Genomic DNA, 15,869 nt, shown 5'->3' with positions numbered 1-15,869 from the left:
ACTCGCCTAAAAAATGGCCCATGCACCGCTTTTCTGACCTTCTGGACAAAACGCTCCAATCTGAACTACACCATAGAGAAACATGGTGTAGCCGCTTTCAGAACTAGTTCACACTGGGCACTTTGGTAGCGTTTTGCTGATCGCCGGTGGTAATCAAAAAGCTATTTTTTCACTATTCAAGAAATGCAATCACTCCAAAATCGCTCCAAAAAATGCTGCATGCACCATCAGCAGATCACTAATCACCGGTGATTGCTACAGTGTGAACTAGAGTTTTTGAAAAGACGTCCGCGTTTAAATTTGGCCAAAAATGCCTCTAGTGTAAACGAGCCCTCACAGACACTGGATTATCAGGACAGCCATGGAAACTGGCACAGTTTAAAGGGGGTAAAAAAAAAGGCAGTCTTCACATCCCTCTCTCTACAGTGTCCCTTTTAAGGGTCACTATGACCATTGGAGAGAATTTAGCATGCAGAAGCGGCTTATAAAACTGTTAAATTTAAATATAAAAGCATACAATTTTATTTTTTTCAAATTTTAAAGAAACAGAACTTTATAGGATGTACGTAAACACAACAGCACAAGGATCAACAGCAAAGATGCCTCCTTAGGCAGGGAACACACTAGCTGCGATCATCCCTGTTTTGTCTCGCTTGTCTCACCGTGATCATTCGTTTGCGTAAAAAAATTTCCATGCATTTTTAAATTGCACAGCTTTCCGCTTTTTCCTGCACGACATGCGCAATTACAGTATTTGCCGCAAATGAAAATCACGGAACGATCATGTCAAAACGTTTGCGGAAAACGTGATCGCAAAAGCAGACGGGGACCCGGGAATCACCCGGGTCCCCGTAACGCCTCTGCAAATGCTTTCCCTCCCTAATATAAATGTTCTGTAATCTTAGTGACTGAAAAGTAATATAGTTAGATATCTGCAACAATTTTTGGTTCTTAGAAAGAAATGGCAAATCATTTCTTTGTGTTATGCACTTTTTTTTCTAAAAGAAAATGCATGCATAAATTGCCCATAACTGTAAGCCTATGTTTTTTACCAGTCTGCTAAACAATGCTGGGAGGTTCCTCATAACACGCAGATATATTTAAACTCCCTGAAGGTTCCTCTTTTTGCTGTGATGGGGTTGAAATAACAATTTCAAAACAACAAATAGAAAAAGACAAAAACTCTGGCCCCCAATGATTTTTGTCCACTGATTATTTATTTTGCATTCATATGATCCTACCTGCAGACAGCTGTTTCTGCTTGTTTTGGCTACGGTCAGTATAAATATTTATTGAATGATAATGGTCTAAGCAGCAGTTTTACAATGAAAACGTGTGTGCAAGTGGTTTACTTTCAGTGGTTTATGTTATAAAGAAGAAAACTTAGTGCTGAAATATTTTAGTATAGGATGCTAAACACCAGCCATCTGAATGGTCAGTAATCTTGTTAAAAAGTGGAAGTACTTGCTTAGTGTTTCTAACTTCCCTTTCCTGTCTACATTAGCATCACCTCACTAATTCTTACAGTACACAGGACTCCCAGCAGCTTCACAGAGAGCGGTTTGTCAAACTGTTAAAGTGCAAATGACACTGTATAATCTATGCAAACTAATATTTTCCAATAATCAAAAAACACATACTATTACTCCTGTCAACCAATCTTCATGCCAAGGAACAGACCCCAGGTTATACAAACGGCTGTAAACTTGCTATAATTTTCTATTTCATAAAGTACTCAGCTGGCTTTCCCAGAAGCAGACGTAGCAGTGTGTTGTATTAGAGTCTTTGGAATCACAGTTCCAGGAAAATGTGTTGTTCAGTGAACCAACACCTTTTTATTTTTTATGGATGACACAGGACAGAAGTAAAAATCCATGCCCTTTTGCGCAAAAGGTAACAAAAAATAATTCCTGGAATTGGTTTTTAATCCCTTCTTTACGGTTTCTAACACAGATTAACGGTAACCACCATAAACCATTGGCACCATAACATTTGAGCAGTGACAGGAACTTGAATTGGTGTTCCGTTTGTGTCCATGTGGAGTGTGTGTGTGTTGTGTGTTTGTGTGTGTGACCCCAACTTCTTGTGTCAGGGAGCTTTGCTGCGTTAATGTGTAAACTGGTAGATCTGAAAACAGGAATTGAGGGATAGCAATAAAAAAAAAAAAACGTTCAAGCATTCTGGTTATTTCCTACTGTATACAAAATGTTTTATTTATTCATGTCTCTGTCACACTTGAAGACCTACTTCCTCTCTAGGCAGGAAGTGATGTAAACTGTACAGATTGGAACAAAGGACAGGAGTAAAAATCCTACCACACTATCCAAAACTAATATTTTTTTCTGGCAGTGGACACTCGCATCATTTTATGAATGTTGGCCGTAGGCAAAATAATGTATGTTTGCTAAAGAGATTTAAGTACTATGTACTTAAATTAATAACAAATTTACACTTTCAATTATATCAAAATAAAATTATCATGGAAAAGTTGAGTCTTCCTGTAGACTTGTCTCTTGGCAGCGGCGTCGCTAGCACAAAAGGTCCGAAGCACGTGCCACGGACCCTTTGTGGGGTGCCCCGACCGTGCTACGGAAAAATTGCACAGTTACTCACCTCCTCCGAGCCCAGCCGCCTGGTTTCCGGAGCCTGCAGACATCTTCTCCTCCAGGCTTCTCCCCCTAGCGTCGGAGAATGAATCAGACACTGGGGGGAGGAGTCCAGAGGGGATGATGACTGCAGGCTCAAAGCGTGGATGTAGGAGGAAAGTTTTAGAACAGGTGATGTCTCTCTCAGCTAGGTTGATTGAGAATCTGTGCGGGAACAAAGAGAGCAAGAGAGGAGTTTGACAGCCGCTGCCTGTGAGTTAAGTTGTGCAGTCTGTGTGACAGATACTGTCTGCCTTATGGCCCATACTCACGGGCTATAATTGTTGCTAGTCGCTAGCACTCGGGAGCGTGTGCGCGACAGACCGGCGACAGCTCGTTGCCGGGTCCCTCCGCATACACACACCGGAAGAGGGATCAGCGGTGCGACGGAAGCTGTCACCGACGTTCCTCCCCCCCGCCGGAAGCTCCGTGTTATGCATATAGGTTGCTGTCGCTAATCCGCATATACACGCGGACTAGCGACAGTTGCGGCGGCAACTGTCGCCAGGCGATTGACCGCGCCGATCGCCTGGCGACAGCAGCGACGAGCGACGGTTCGGGGCGCGCGCGCCATACTCAAGGGCGACCTGTCGCCGTAACACGTGCGTGCCACGTGGTTGCGCCGACAATTGTAGCCCGTGAGTATGGGCCATCTGGAGCCAGGACAGCGTAAAGGGATTGCCAGACCACTGTGCAAGGGCTGGGGAGCCATCTATCATCTTGCTGAAAAGTGTAAACGTCACTCACTGTGACTGCACACGGAGGAGACAGTGAAAGGTACTAAACACTTGGGCTGGAGTGCAGTGGGCTGGAGTGCAGTCAAACAGGGGACCTGGGACCAGGCTGTCTGAAAAGAGACTGACAAACTGTCAGTCAAGACACACACTATGATAATGTCCTGAGAGGAGCTCACAATCTAATCCTACCTACTGATAGTCTAATGTCCTATCATCTTGATATGTCAGGATGTAGCACTAACATTTTCTGCAGTTATGTCACTGACTGTCATCAGAGGAGTTCACAATCTAATCCTACTGTAGTCATAGTCTAATGTCCTACCATATTATTATTATTATGTATTTATATAGCACTGACACCTTCTTCAGCACTTTACAGAGTACATAGTCATGTCACTGACTGTCCTCAGAAGAGCTTACAATCTAATCCTACCATAGTCATAGTCTAATGTCCTACCTTATTATTATGTATTTATATAGCACTGACATCTTCTGCAGCACTTTACAGATTACATAGTTATTGGGGTCGCTGTTCATGTAAATTTGGCTCCACACATGACCACACCAATTTTTCAGTGTACTGCGTACAGCGTGCCACTGGAGTGCACAAAAGTGCCCCTGATCTTTTAGGAACCTGGCAACGCCCCTGTCTCTTGGAAGAGTAATTAAGGTTAAGTGTACAATGTCCTTACACCTGATTGAAGCATGCAAGATGTCACAGTTCTGCACCATATATTACAGCCGTCATTAAATTCTTCACAGCCACATCTTTTGTAATACAGGTTACTAACAGCATGCTTACTATCAGACACAGGAAGTTAAAAGGAAGTAAATACATAGCTGTAACAACCTTCACTCTTTGACTTGCTCTATGTGCATTGTGATCATACAGAACATGACAGTGCACATGCAGTGCTGCCCATAAATATTCATACCCCTGGCAAATTTTGACTTAAAGTTACTATTGTTCAACCAGCAAGTCATTATTTGACGGGAAATGACAAAGGTGTCTGCCAAAAGATAATAAGACTATGTACAAGAGGCATTATTGTGGGGAAAAAAAAAAAAACATTTCTCAGCTTGTATTTACATTTGAGCAAAAGGTCCCCATTCCACGGGTATTTTTGCACATTCATCTTTAGCAATCAGCTCCAAATCTTTCAGGTTGGAGGGTCTTCTTGCCATCACCCTGATCTTTAGCTCCCTCCACAGATTCTCAATTGGATTCAAGTCAGAACTCTGGCTGGGCCCCTCCAAAACGTTGTCTGCTAACCATTTCTTCATCACTTTTGCTGTGAGTTTTGGGTCATTGTCATGCTGAAGTATTCACTGGTGCCCAAGGCCAAGTTTCTCTGCAGACTGCCCGATGTTGTCGTTGGGAATCCTCATGTATTGCTCTTTTTACATGGTGCCGTTCACTATGATTAGGTTCCCTGGTCCACTGGCTGCAAATCACTCCCAAAGCATTAAGTTCCCACCACCATGTTTGACAGTGGAGGTGGTGTTCTTTGGGTTGTAGGCTTCTTCTTTTTTATGCCAAATGAAGGAAACATCATTGTGACCAAACAATTACATTTTTGTTTCATCTGATCATAACACAGAAGACCAAAAGTCTTCTTATTTGTCCAGATGAGCATTTGCAAAGGCCAAGCAAGCTTTTGTGTGCCTTATCTAAGGAAGTGACGTCCTCCTTGGTCTGAATTTGTGTAACCCAGCAGTGTGCAGTGTCTGCTGGATTGTCTGATTTGAGACATTGCCACCAGCAGAGCCCAGATTCACCAGGATGGCCTTGGTGGTGATCCTTGGATTCTTTTTCACCTCTCTCACTTTCCTCCTGGCCAGCACAGGTGTCACTTTTGGCTTCCAACCACGCACTCTGAGATTTTCCACAGTGCAGAACATCTTGCATTTTTAATAATACTTTGCACTGTAGCCACTGGAACTTGAAAACATTTAGAAATGGCCTTGTAGCCCTTTCCTGACTGAGCAGCCACAATGCACAGCCGCAGGTCCTCACTGGGCTCCTTTGTCTTAGCCATGACTATCCACAAACCAACTGCAGAGAGCTGCTGTTTTTCACCTGTTGAGTTGATTAAAACAGCTGTTCCCAATTAATCAGGGTAATTAGGATGCTTTAGAACAGCTTGGACTATTTGAAATGGTATAGAACTTTGGATTTTCCCACAGACTGTGACAGTTTGTAAAGGGTATGAATAATTTTGGACTGGGCACTTTTTGCTCAAATGTGAATAAAAGTTGAGATTTTTTCCCCGACAAAAATGCCTCTTGTACATCATCTTATTATCTTTTGGGAGATACCCATGTCATTTCCCTTCAAAAAATTACTTGCTGATTGAATAAAAATAACTTTAAGGGCATATTCACAGTGGGACGTTGCGTTTTAAAGCGATGTTAAAGATGCAATGTGTCTGCGTTTAGAGGTAACGCACTGCAAGCAGCGAGTTACCACAATGCAACATTTTTCAATGCAACTTTAACGTCGCACTGTGAACGGCCCATAGGCATTGCAGTGCGGTAAGCTGCGTTATAAGACTTTATAACGCAGCTCCGCAACGTGCTGCTGTGAATGCGACCTGAGTCAAAATTTGCCAGGGGTATGAATAATTATGAGCAGCACTGTACATTATTGTTTTGGGAAAGGTAAAGGGGCACTATAGAGATGGTTGGGCAGAAAACTAAAGGAGGCCAAGGCTCAACTTGGGCTGTAGCGCCATCGGAGAAGGAGAAAGGGGAACTATGGTGAAAAATGTTTTTATGATTACCCTGCTAAAAAAAACTGTAGATGACTAGGTAAGACATCAGTTTTCAAGCAGAGCTTTCTATTTCAGTGTCCTGGTGCTAATTTAGATCATGCAACAGCTTATCTCTGTCAGTAGCCAGCCTTGCCGATGTGGTAGTCCCCTCCCCACGTGGTTTGCTCCAACTGCCTGCCTTCTCCTCTGTCTCACTCTCACAGGGAGCCTGTTTTTACCACTGAAATTATTTCTGCACACAGGGCTGTGGGCCACATGCAATTAAAGACTGGGCTGTGGGCCACATGTAACCACTTAACGACCGCCTAACACCGATAGGCGTCGGCAGGTCGAAGTGGTGTTTCCATGGAAATGGCCGTTTGAGCGGCCGTTCCATGTCAGTTCACGGAGGGTGTCTTCGTGAACTGCCTGCGAGCCTCAGATCGCGGCTCGCAGGCTAATTGTAAACACGCGGGGAAGAAATCCCCGCTGTTTACATCAATACGGGGCTGCTGCGCAGCAGCCTCTGATTGGCCGGGGAGCGCCGGCATCTGATAGGCTGAAGCCTATCCTAGGCGGCGCAGGACGGATTTCCTTCCTGCGCAGGCCACAGCGAGGAGGGAAGGGAGAAAAGGGAAGAGAGGTAGGAATATCGCTGCGGAGGGGGGCTTTGAGGAGCCCCCCCCGCAAGGCCATACGGAGCGGCGGCGATCAGACCCCCCCAGCAGGACATCCCCCTAGTGGGGAAAAAAAAGGGGGGGAAAGTCTGATCGCCCTGCCTTTTACCCGATCTGTGCTGTGGGCTGGAGAGCCCACGCAGCACCGATCATCCAAAAATCCCCTGGTCCTTAGGGCAGTGGGCCACATGCAATTAAAGACAGGGCTGTGGGTCGCATGCAATTAAAGACAGGGCTGTGGGTCGCATGCAATTAAAGACAGCGCTGTGGGTCACATGCAATTAAAGACAAGAGAGCTTCGGGGGCCACTAAAAAAGCCTCGTCGGGATGCATTTTTTCCCACCCCTTAAATCAGACCAGGGTTAGAGAATTTGGAATACCTTGGAGCAGAAATTGACTCTTAATAGAATGTTATAATTGGCAGATGATAGGTCCTTGACGGCTTTGTCAATATGTGCTTTGTCGCTATGTCTACATGCTATAATACTGGACAGTGAAAAATAGCTGTGTTATTTAATAAAAGCCACTCTTAGACCTCAGATCTGTTCTACACACTGCTGACATCAGCAGCAAGATTGCCAGCTCCCACATAGGCAAGACAGCAGAATTAGCTATGGGAAAAAGTAACAGTGAAAATGATTGTTTAGTACTTACCTTAAGCTGCAGATAATATAACCAAAAATGAAGAGCAGTAGTGATTGGCACTTAGTGCGACTAGAAAAGCAGTGCACGCTGGATCCAGAGCCACTGTGCTCACCACCATAGAAGTCGAGTCAACCATGTAAGGAGTTTGTAGAAAGCAGGGGACCAGTGTAATGCTCAATTCAATTTTAATCCAGCAGGTTCATCAAACACTTAAAGAGGAACTCCAGTGAAAATAATGTAATAAAAAGTGCTCCATTTTTACAATACTTATGTATAAATTATTTAGTCAGTGTTTGCGCATTGTAAAAGCTTTTAAATCCCTGATTTACATTCTGACATTTATCCCATGGTGACATTTTTACTGCTGGCAGGTTATGTAGCTGCTGCTTGCTTTTTTGGCAGTTGGAAACAGCTATTTCCCACAATGCAACAAGGTTCCCAGACAGGAAACTGCCAGGAGTACCATGGTCCTCAGAGTTTCTTGTGGGAGGGGTTTCACCACAAGATCAGCCATACAGAGCCCCCGATGATCCGTTTGTGAAAAGAAATAGCTTTCTCATGTAAATGGGGGTATCAGCTACTGATTGGGATCAAGTTCAATTCTTGGTCACGGTTTCTCTTTAAAGAGCACACAAGAGTATAAGCGGCCTGACAGCGGTTTCACGGGTTCTGACGAAGTGGGGGAACCCATGAAACGCCGCTTATACTCCTGTGTGCTGTTTAAGTGTTTGATGTACCTGCTGGATTAAAATTGAATTTAGCATTACACTGGTGCCCTGCAGATAATATAACATTCATTTATACGCCTTAGGTAAAGGTTGGTTTTAGATATCTGTGGAGCTAAAACAATTCTGAATACAGTTTCTAGTTAAGGTAATGGATTTTTGTGTTTGCATTGCATGTCTTTGGTACGGGTTCACCTTAACTGCATGTACTTACTTGCTCAATGTCAGTATTGCGTGGCACAAAATAGATAATATTTTTTGATATCTTCTGAGAAAGCTGAAAAATTTCAAAAGTGGCGGAGAGTTAAGGAAATAAGATGCTGGAAAAGCCTGTATTACAAGTTTATCTCTATCAAATGTAACAAACAAGATGGCATATCAATAGTGTGTGCTGAGAGCAATATTGCACCATATCACACTACAGAAAACTGGAATGAACATCAGCCATTGCCTTCACTGAAGCACAAGATGTCCTTCCTGACGCAGGCTATGTACAGTATTGCGCCTAAGGTTTCACCACTTCCACCTGCAAGTTGTTTTCACCTTATGGACGAGAGAAACTTTCACATTTCAGTGCTCCTCCCATTCATTCCCCAATAACTTTATCACTACTTATCACACCTAAATGATTTACATCTTGTTTTTTTTTCCAGGACAAATTAGGCTTTTTTTTTTTTTTTTAATTCTCTAGATATATTTTTTCTATATTGTGTTTTTTTGTTTCCTCATTGTACTCTATCAATAATTGTAAGCCCTTATTTGCAAAAAATAGCAGTACTATACCCTTATGGCATACATCTTTAAAAAGCTCAGTCCCTGGCCTAATGACGTTACTGTGATTATATAATTGAAGTGCATGAATATGGTTGTTAAACAACAAAATTAAGATGCATATGTTACTTTATCTTTACACATCATATGTGATAATGGTTTGTACTTTTTATTAACTGCAAATATATATTACATATATCCTAATGTAACAATTTATGCACTCTATTTTAAATGTTGTCACTTTGTTTTTAACAAGCTTTTTATTTTGGTACAGCATATATGAAAAACATTTTATTGCTTAGCAGCAATTTCCATGGACGCATATGACATTACCAAGATGTATCTGCACACACTGTACTTAAGTTTACGTGACCCCTCACAGCAGCTCCTGTCACCTCAGCACACAGATTTGAGGTAACACAGAACTGCTGTCAGAGAGGCACAGTTAGAGAGAGGCCACAGTTGTGCACGGAAACACCTGTGTTCTCTTGTGGACAATTTTTCAGATCCTTTGTGTGTTTTCATGAGCGCGTCGTCCACCATGGACTGCCACCACCGGCTTGCAGTCTATAGAAATCATATACTCAGAGTGACATATTACCCAGCAAGCTCAAGTATTTGTAAATACCTGTTTTAAGAAGGCAATCTGTAACTCTGTGTGTTTCAAGTCCTACCCCATAGAGCGAGTGCTGTGATTACAGCGCAGGAGATTTGGGCGCAGCCGATGCCACCATAGGCCGTAATAGGAATTACGGCTATAGTGACGCACAGTCAGTAACTTCGGCACTGTCAGAAGACGGAGTTGAAGTTGCTTCTAAAACACTATAATTCGGTCTCCAGCAATAGCTGGAAGCCGAATTACATTATTCCCCACTATCCACATGGAGCTAGTGGGGGAATAGTATTTAATGCTGCCGGGACTTGTGCAGCAGCAGGATAAGCCATACTGGCTGTATCCTGCGTCCAAGTCTCTCGGCAGCCAATTCATATGTATGCCCAGAGAGCCGCATTAATCCATACCATGTACTAATGAGGATTAACCAATCCGAAACAGTCTGTATGCATGTTGGATTAGAGTGGCTCTCTAATATTAACAAGCTGAAACATCTTTGCATTCCAGCAGTTCTGCAGGTGTATTTAGCTATTAGGGACAAAAAGAGATGATTTGCATATCCAGCAGTGATGCATTGTGGGAGACATCATATGCTCACTTCAACCTGAATAATCTCAAACACCTTCTGTTTAAAGAAAGCAAATTCTGTTTTGCATAGCATTTTAGTAAGATGGCTTTTTTGTCTCTTTCAGCCCCTTAGGCCCCTTTTACACTTAATCAGTTGGTGTGCGTTAGTATGCGTTAGTGCACGTTTTTTCCATAGCAGTGCATTGGGAACAAGATTTCAGTTAAAACGCGTTTAGTGTGAAAGGTGCCATAGGAAAACATGGGACTTAATTTGAAAATCAGTTTTCTTTCCGTTTTAACTGAGAGCAACTGATTAAGTGTAAAAGGACCCTTACACACTCCTAGGACTTCTGTTTTACCATGGGCTTGCTGGGCAATCTGTAACCCTGAGCAGATTTATCTGACTGAAATAAAGAATTGTTCACAAAAATTAGATTGTTAATGGGCACCAACAATTGTAAAGTTTATGTGCCTCTCCAGGTTTGTCATTAACACACACACTTCTTATCTCTGGAATTACCTCCATTATCATTGGATTTGTTAAAGAGACACTGAAGAGGAAAAAAAAAATGATATAATGAATTGGTTGTGTAGTACAGATAATTACTAGAAGCAAAAGAAAATATTCTCATATTTTTATTTTCAGTTATATAGTTTTTTTTTTTTTTTTTTTTTTTTATAACATTGCATCATTCTCTAATATTTGCAGTTTACACACTACTCAGCATTCTAAATGATTTTGCAGAGCAGGCAAGTGAACTTTTGACCTGTCCTCTGCAGAAGAAAAAAGCAATACAATGCCTGACAGCTGAGATAACAAGTTTCAGAAGACAGTACAACTCTGAGTTGTGGAGCTCAATGGCTTTTTTGCATAGATAACAACTGGAGTTTCCCAACTCTTCTTGTACTGGAAACAATATTAGACTCATATCTCTGCTGCTAATGTTTTATTTCTTAGCTGTACTACACATACCAATCATTATATCAATTTTTTTTTTTGCGCTCCAGTGTCTCTTTAAGGCCTGTAAACATACCACATAAAATTTGTCCGAGGATGCTGATAACAACCATCTCTGCTGAGAATCTAGCATGTGCATGTCAGCCCCCGACCGCTCGACCAGCGATCCAATTCTGACGGATCACTTCAGCTGAATGACAGTCGATAGAAATTTTCTCACTTACCCCGCCCGCCTCATGACCTCACTCCAGCGCTGCTCTACCCTTCTGCATAGAGCAGAACTCACCATCTCCCTCCCCTAGCCTCATGTCTGCCCGGCTTCTGGAACGTAGCTCCGCCCCCTTGCAGAAGTGCCATGGTACTCTCTCTGAGATAGAGAGAGCCAATGGAAGCACCAGAGCATTTCTGTGCAAAGGGGTGGGACTATGTGCCAGTGGACACGGGACTAGGGGAGGGATTTGGAGGAAAATTATCTGTAAAAAAAATTATAATCTTTTATGAGAAGACGATGCATAGAATTTTTGCTTTAGACCGAATGGGCTCTTTAACCATATTCAAGTCAAAATAGACGCTTAAAGGGATACTGTAGGGGGGTCAGGGGAAAATGAGTTGAACTTACCCGGGGCTTCTAACGGTCCCCCGCAGACATCCTGTGTTGGCGCAGCCACTCACCGATGCTCCGGCCCCGCCTCCGGTTCACTTCTGGAATTTCTGACTTTAAAGTCTGAAAACCACTGAGCCTGCGTTGCCGTGTCCTCGATCCCGCTGATGTCACCAAGAGCGCACAGCGCAGGCCCAGTATGGTCTGTGTCTGCGCAGTACACTCCTGGTGACATCAGTGGGAGTGAGGACATGGCAACGCAGGCGCAGTGGTTTTCAGACTTTAAAGTCAGAAATATAAGAAGTGAACTGGAGGTGGGGCCGGAGCATCGGTGAGTGGCTGCGCCAACACAGGATGTCTGCGGGGGACCATTAGAAGCCTCGGGTAAGTTCAACTCATTTTCCCCCGACCCCCCTACAGTATCCCTTTAACATCCTATTAGTGCGCCAATGTTTTAACTCCTCAATGGAGTGGTGTTAAGTGGTTATACATGCACACTCTAAATCCTCTTCTGGAAGCTGTATCAGTGCCTGTCCTTAAAGGAGCACCATCGCAAAAAAAGTAGGCAGATAAAAACTGACAGAACCGACAGGTTTTGGGCCAGTCCATCTCCTCATGATTCTCATGGTTTACTTTGTTTTCAACAGCATTTTCTGAACAGCAGTTGCAAAGTCTAACTGACAAAATAGTGTGCAAGTGATTAGGGAGGCTAGCTGGTATCTTACTATTTTGGCAGTTAAACTGCTGTTCTGGAAATGCTGTTGAAAACAAAGAAAACCCTGAGTCCCCCATGAGGAGATGGACCGGTCGAAAACCTGTCGGTTCTGCCACACTTTAACTGCCTACATTTTTCATGATGGTGGTCCTTGAAAGTGTGTTTAAATGTTAACTAGGCAAATTACTTTCATACATGGGAAACAACTGCCCATTAGGGGGTATGTTAACCACCTTGGCGGTAATGACGAGCTCAGCTCGTACATTACTGCCGCGGTGGATTTCTCAGGCCCTGCTGGGCCGATTTTCACAATTTTTTTTTAAACACGTTGCTAGCTGCGTGTTGGACGCGATTGCCGCCGCTACCCGACACGTAACAGGCCGCCTCCCCTCCCCCGAGACTGCTGCGCAGCCTGGCGAATCAGTGCCAGGCAGCACTGAGGGGTGGATCGGGACTCCCTCTGACGGCATGACGTCATCACGATCGTCGCCATGGCGACGGGGGAAGCCAAACAGGAAATACCGTTCTGAATGGTATTTCCTGTTTGCTCTGATCGCTGGAGGCGATCGGAAGGGGCAGGGGGATGCCGCTGCTCAGCGGCTATCATGTAGCTAGCGCTAGGCTAGCTACATGATTTAACAACAAAAAAAATACAAAAAAAAAAATAAAAAAAATAGTGCTGCGCAGCCACCCTGGTGCAATCAATAGAACAATCAATAGAACGCCAGGGTGGTTAATGTTGGACGGTGTTTCACTTTAGCTGTCCACTGTTTACTAGTCCTGGAGTACTCCAGACTCTCTGTGTGTTATATCTCCCTACACTCCAACATCCTCAGCTCATCCCATCACGTATGATAATTTACCTAGTACATGTAATTCAAACAATATGGCTGATTAAGCATATAATGTTATATCAAACGTGTCTAATTTCAATGCGTAAAACAAGAACCTCCATATAGCTATCACTTCGGAAATGTATTGTAAAGGATATCCATCAAGGTTCATCATGGTCTTGATATCAAAGATCTCAGCGCTGACGTAGTCAGGACCTCCCCACGGAGGACTGAGGAACACCGCATCTGCCTTCAGGTCAGCAGCAATGGACATGTAATCGGCACGGATGAACTCGATCTGATCTGCCACACCATACACCTCCGCATTGTTGTAGGCAAGCTCCAATTTCACGGGGTCAATATCTACAGCGATGACTGGAGATAGCACAATAAATGTATGGTATAGTGTTAGGCAGACATCAAGATGGCAGTAAATGTACCATAAATATAATACAGCAGGTAAAATGTATAGCTGAATTATCATCTTCCCTAGTTTTGCAATACAACTGCTGCACACATTGTTCATTACCGCGTTTCTTAAAATCGTAATGATTATGTATCTTAAAGGAAACATCAAAGGATACAAAAAGTAAAAAGGATCTAAGGATCTACTTACCTGGGCCTTCTCCCAGCCCCTGGCAGCTGATCTGCTCCTCACCCCAGCTCCGGGGCCCCCTCCATTGCATTTCATGCGCCAGCGCGTGGCCGTGCTGCTCACATAGCCGGGAGGGTTCTGCGCAGGCGCAGTAGTTTTGCGCCTGCCCAGAACACTCCAGGCCACGTGAGTGCGATCACTAGCAGAAGATGCCAACCTGGCGAGGTCGACATCTGCAACAGAGGAGAACCCCAGAGCTGCAGCTGAAGACAACAGATCGGCTGCCAGGAGCTGGAAGAAGCCCCTGGTAAGTAGATCTTTTATTTTCCTCTGACCTTTTTTTTTTTTTTTTTTTTTTTAAAGATGCCTTATAGTATGCAGACTGAACTTTCAGGCATAATTTACTACAAGTATCCAAGCAAGTGCAGAAACCAAGTACAGGGGAACTTGTGTGCAGATAATTAAATGGTTGTAAGCAGAGTAAACACTACTTTCCCCTACATGTTTCCTTTAGTTATTTGCCACCATAGCATTGGTTTAGGGCTATGATAGCAGTTTGTTGTGAAATACAAAGTTCCTAGCTTAGAAAGCTGACTTTATGAGGCAGAGCAACTCATTAATTCAGTACCTGCTTTGGCATTTATACTACTGTCTATACTTGAGGGTTGTTGGATCAAAGCAAAGGAAAACAGTGCAAGAGATTTCAGTGCATCAGGGGCCGCCATAGGTCGTAATAGAAATTATGGCTAAAGCAGTGCTCAGACAGTACTTTGGGCTTTGTCAAAAGACAGAGCCCAAATTATTGTGCTTACAACAGTGTAAGTGATGGATCCCCTCTGCTGAGGAAAACTGAGAAAGCCTCTCTAGGACCCAGAGGCTTCCCCCTCCTGAGATAAGTACTCCCCAGGGGCACTTTTTTCCCTTCAGGTTTACCTTAACCAGGGCTGTGGAGTCGGTACAAAAATCCACTGACTCCGACTCCTCAGTTTAGGATTCCACCGACTCAGACTCCTCTAATTTGCATATTACAATCCTCTTGATTGAAAGTATGTAACATGAAATTCGTCTCTTAGCTGCCAGCGCTTAGGAATTTTAAAAGACAACTGAAGTGAGAAGGATATGGAGACTGCCATATTTATTCCCTTTAGTCATAGACTAAAACTAGTCCTTGGTAAGAGTACTTGAAAAAGGTACAGCCCGGAACAAAGAACATCTATCAGGCCCTAGGCAATGTAACTGTGGGTACAAGTAAGAGTGATGTGCAGGTACTCTGCAGGGGAATAAGGAGATTCTTCCTCTGTTACACATTCTTCATGCACAATCTGAACCACGTTTATGGTTGATAGACAACACCTCTGTGTTCAATGTGCACAACATTCTCAGTGGATTCCCTGCAGCTCTGTGGAGAGTGCATATGTACAGTATAGTACTACGGTGTAACAAAGTAAACCTGAGACAGATGAAATTAAAGTTTTATACATACTTGGGGCTTCTTCCAGCCCCCTTCAGGCTAATCAGTACCTCTCTGTCCTCCTCCGCCACCTGATTCTTCTGCTATGGGTCCCGGTACTTGAGCCAGTCGGGCGTGGTGTGCATGCACACACTCCGCCGCGAGCGTACTACACCTGCGCAGCACTATTGTGCAGGCGCAGAACGCTCCTGGCTGTGGAAGCGGCATGCGGCCGGACTGCGCTGACTGGCTGAATTACCAGAACTCATAGCAGAAGATCCAGGTGGTGGAGGAGGACAGCGAGGGACTGATTGGCCGGAAGGGGGCTGGAGGAAGCCCCAGGTATGTATAAAACTTTTCTTATCATCCTTCTCAGGTACCCTTTCATTCGTAGTCACTAAACCACATCTGAACAACAAATAATTAGATTTCATTAACAAAGAGTGAATAAATTTGCATAAATCAGAATCAGCACAGAATTATTTCCATCTCTTGAGCATCTCTATTAGTGACACGGCTACACATCAGGCTTTATTCTTACAGCATAGATGTTATTTAGTATATATAAGAGCTTCCTGTGTAGC

At 43.7% G+C, this 15,869-nt stretch overlaps 1 protein-coding gene across 1 annotated transcript in view; it reads right to left on the bottom strand.

The window, feature by feature from the left end:
• Window positions 1-15,869, bottom strand: part of TGS1 (trimethylguanosine synthase 1) — a 77,061-nt gene that overhangs the window by 5,326 nt on the left and 55,866 nt on the right. Inside the window, exons 11-12 of the mRNA XM_068237391.1 lie at window positions 13,399-13,615; window positions 8,397-8,475 (exon numbers count right to left, since the gene is read on the bottom strand). Of these exons, the coding sequence (XP_068093492.1) occupies window positions 8,397-8,475; window positions 13,399-13,615 (296 nt within the window). The remainder of the gene's footprint in view (window positions 1-8,396; window positions 8,476-13,398; window positions 13,616-15,869) is intronic.

This window comes from Hyperolius riggenbachi, chromosome 5, assembly GCF_040937935.1.
Source record: "Hyperolius riggenbachi isolate aHypRig1 chromosome 5, aHypRig1.pri, whole genome shotgun sequence".
NCBI classification, from domain to species: Eukaryota; Metazoa; Chordata; class Amphibia; order Anura; family Hyperoliidae; genus Hyperolius; species Hyperolius riggenbachi.
The sequence above is the reverse complement of the archived record's forward strand: the minus strand, read 5'-3'. Positions and strand labels throughout refer to the sequence as shown.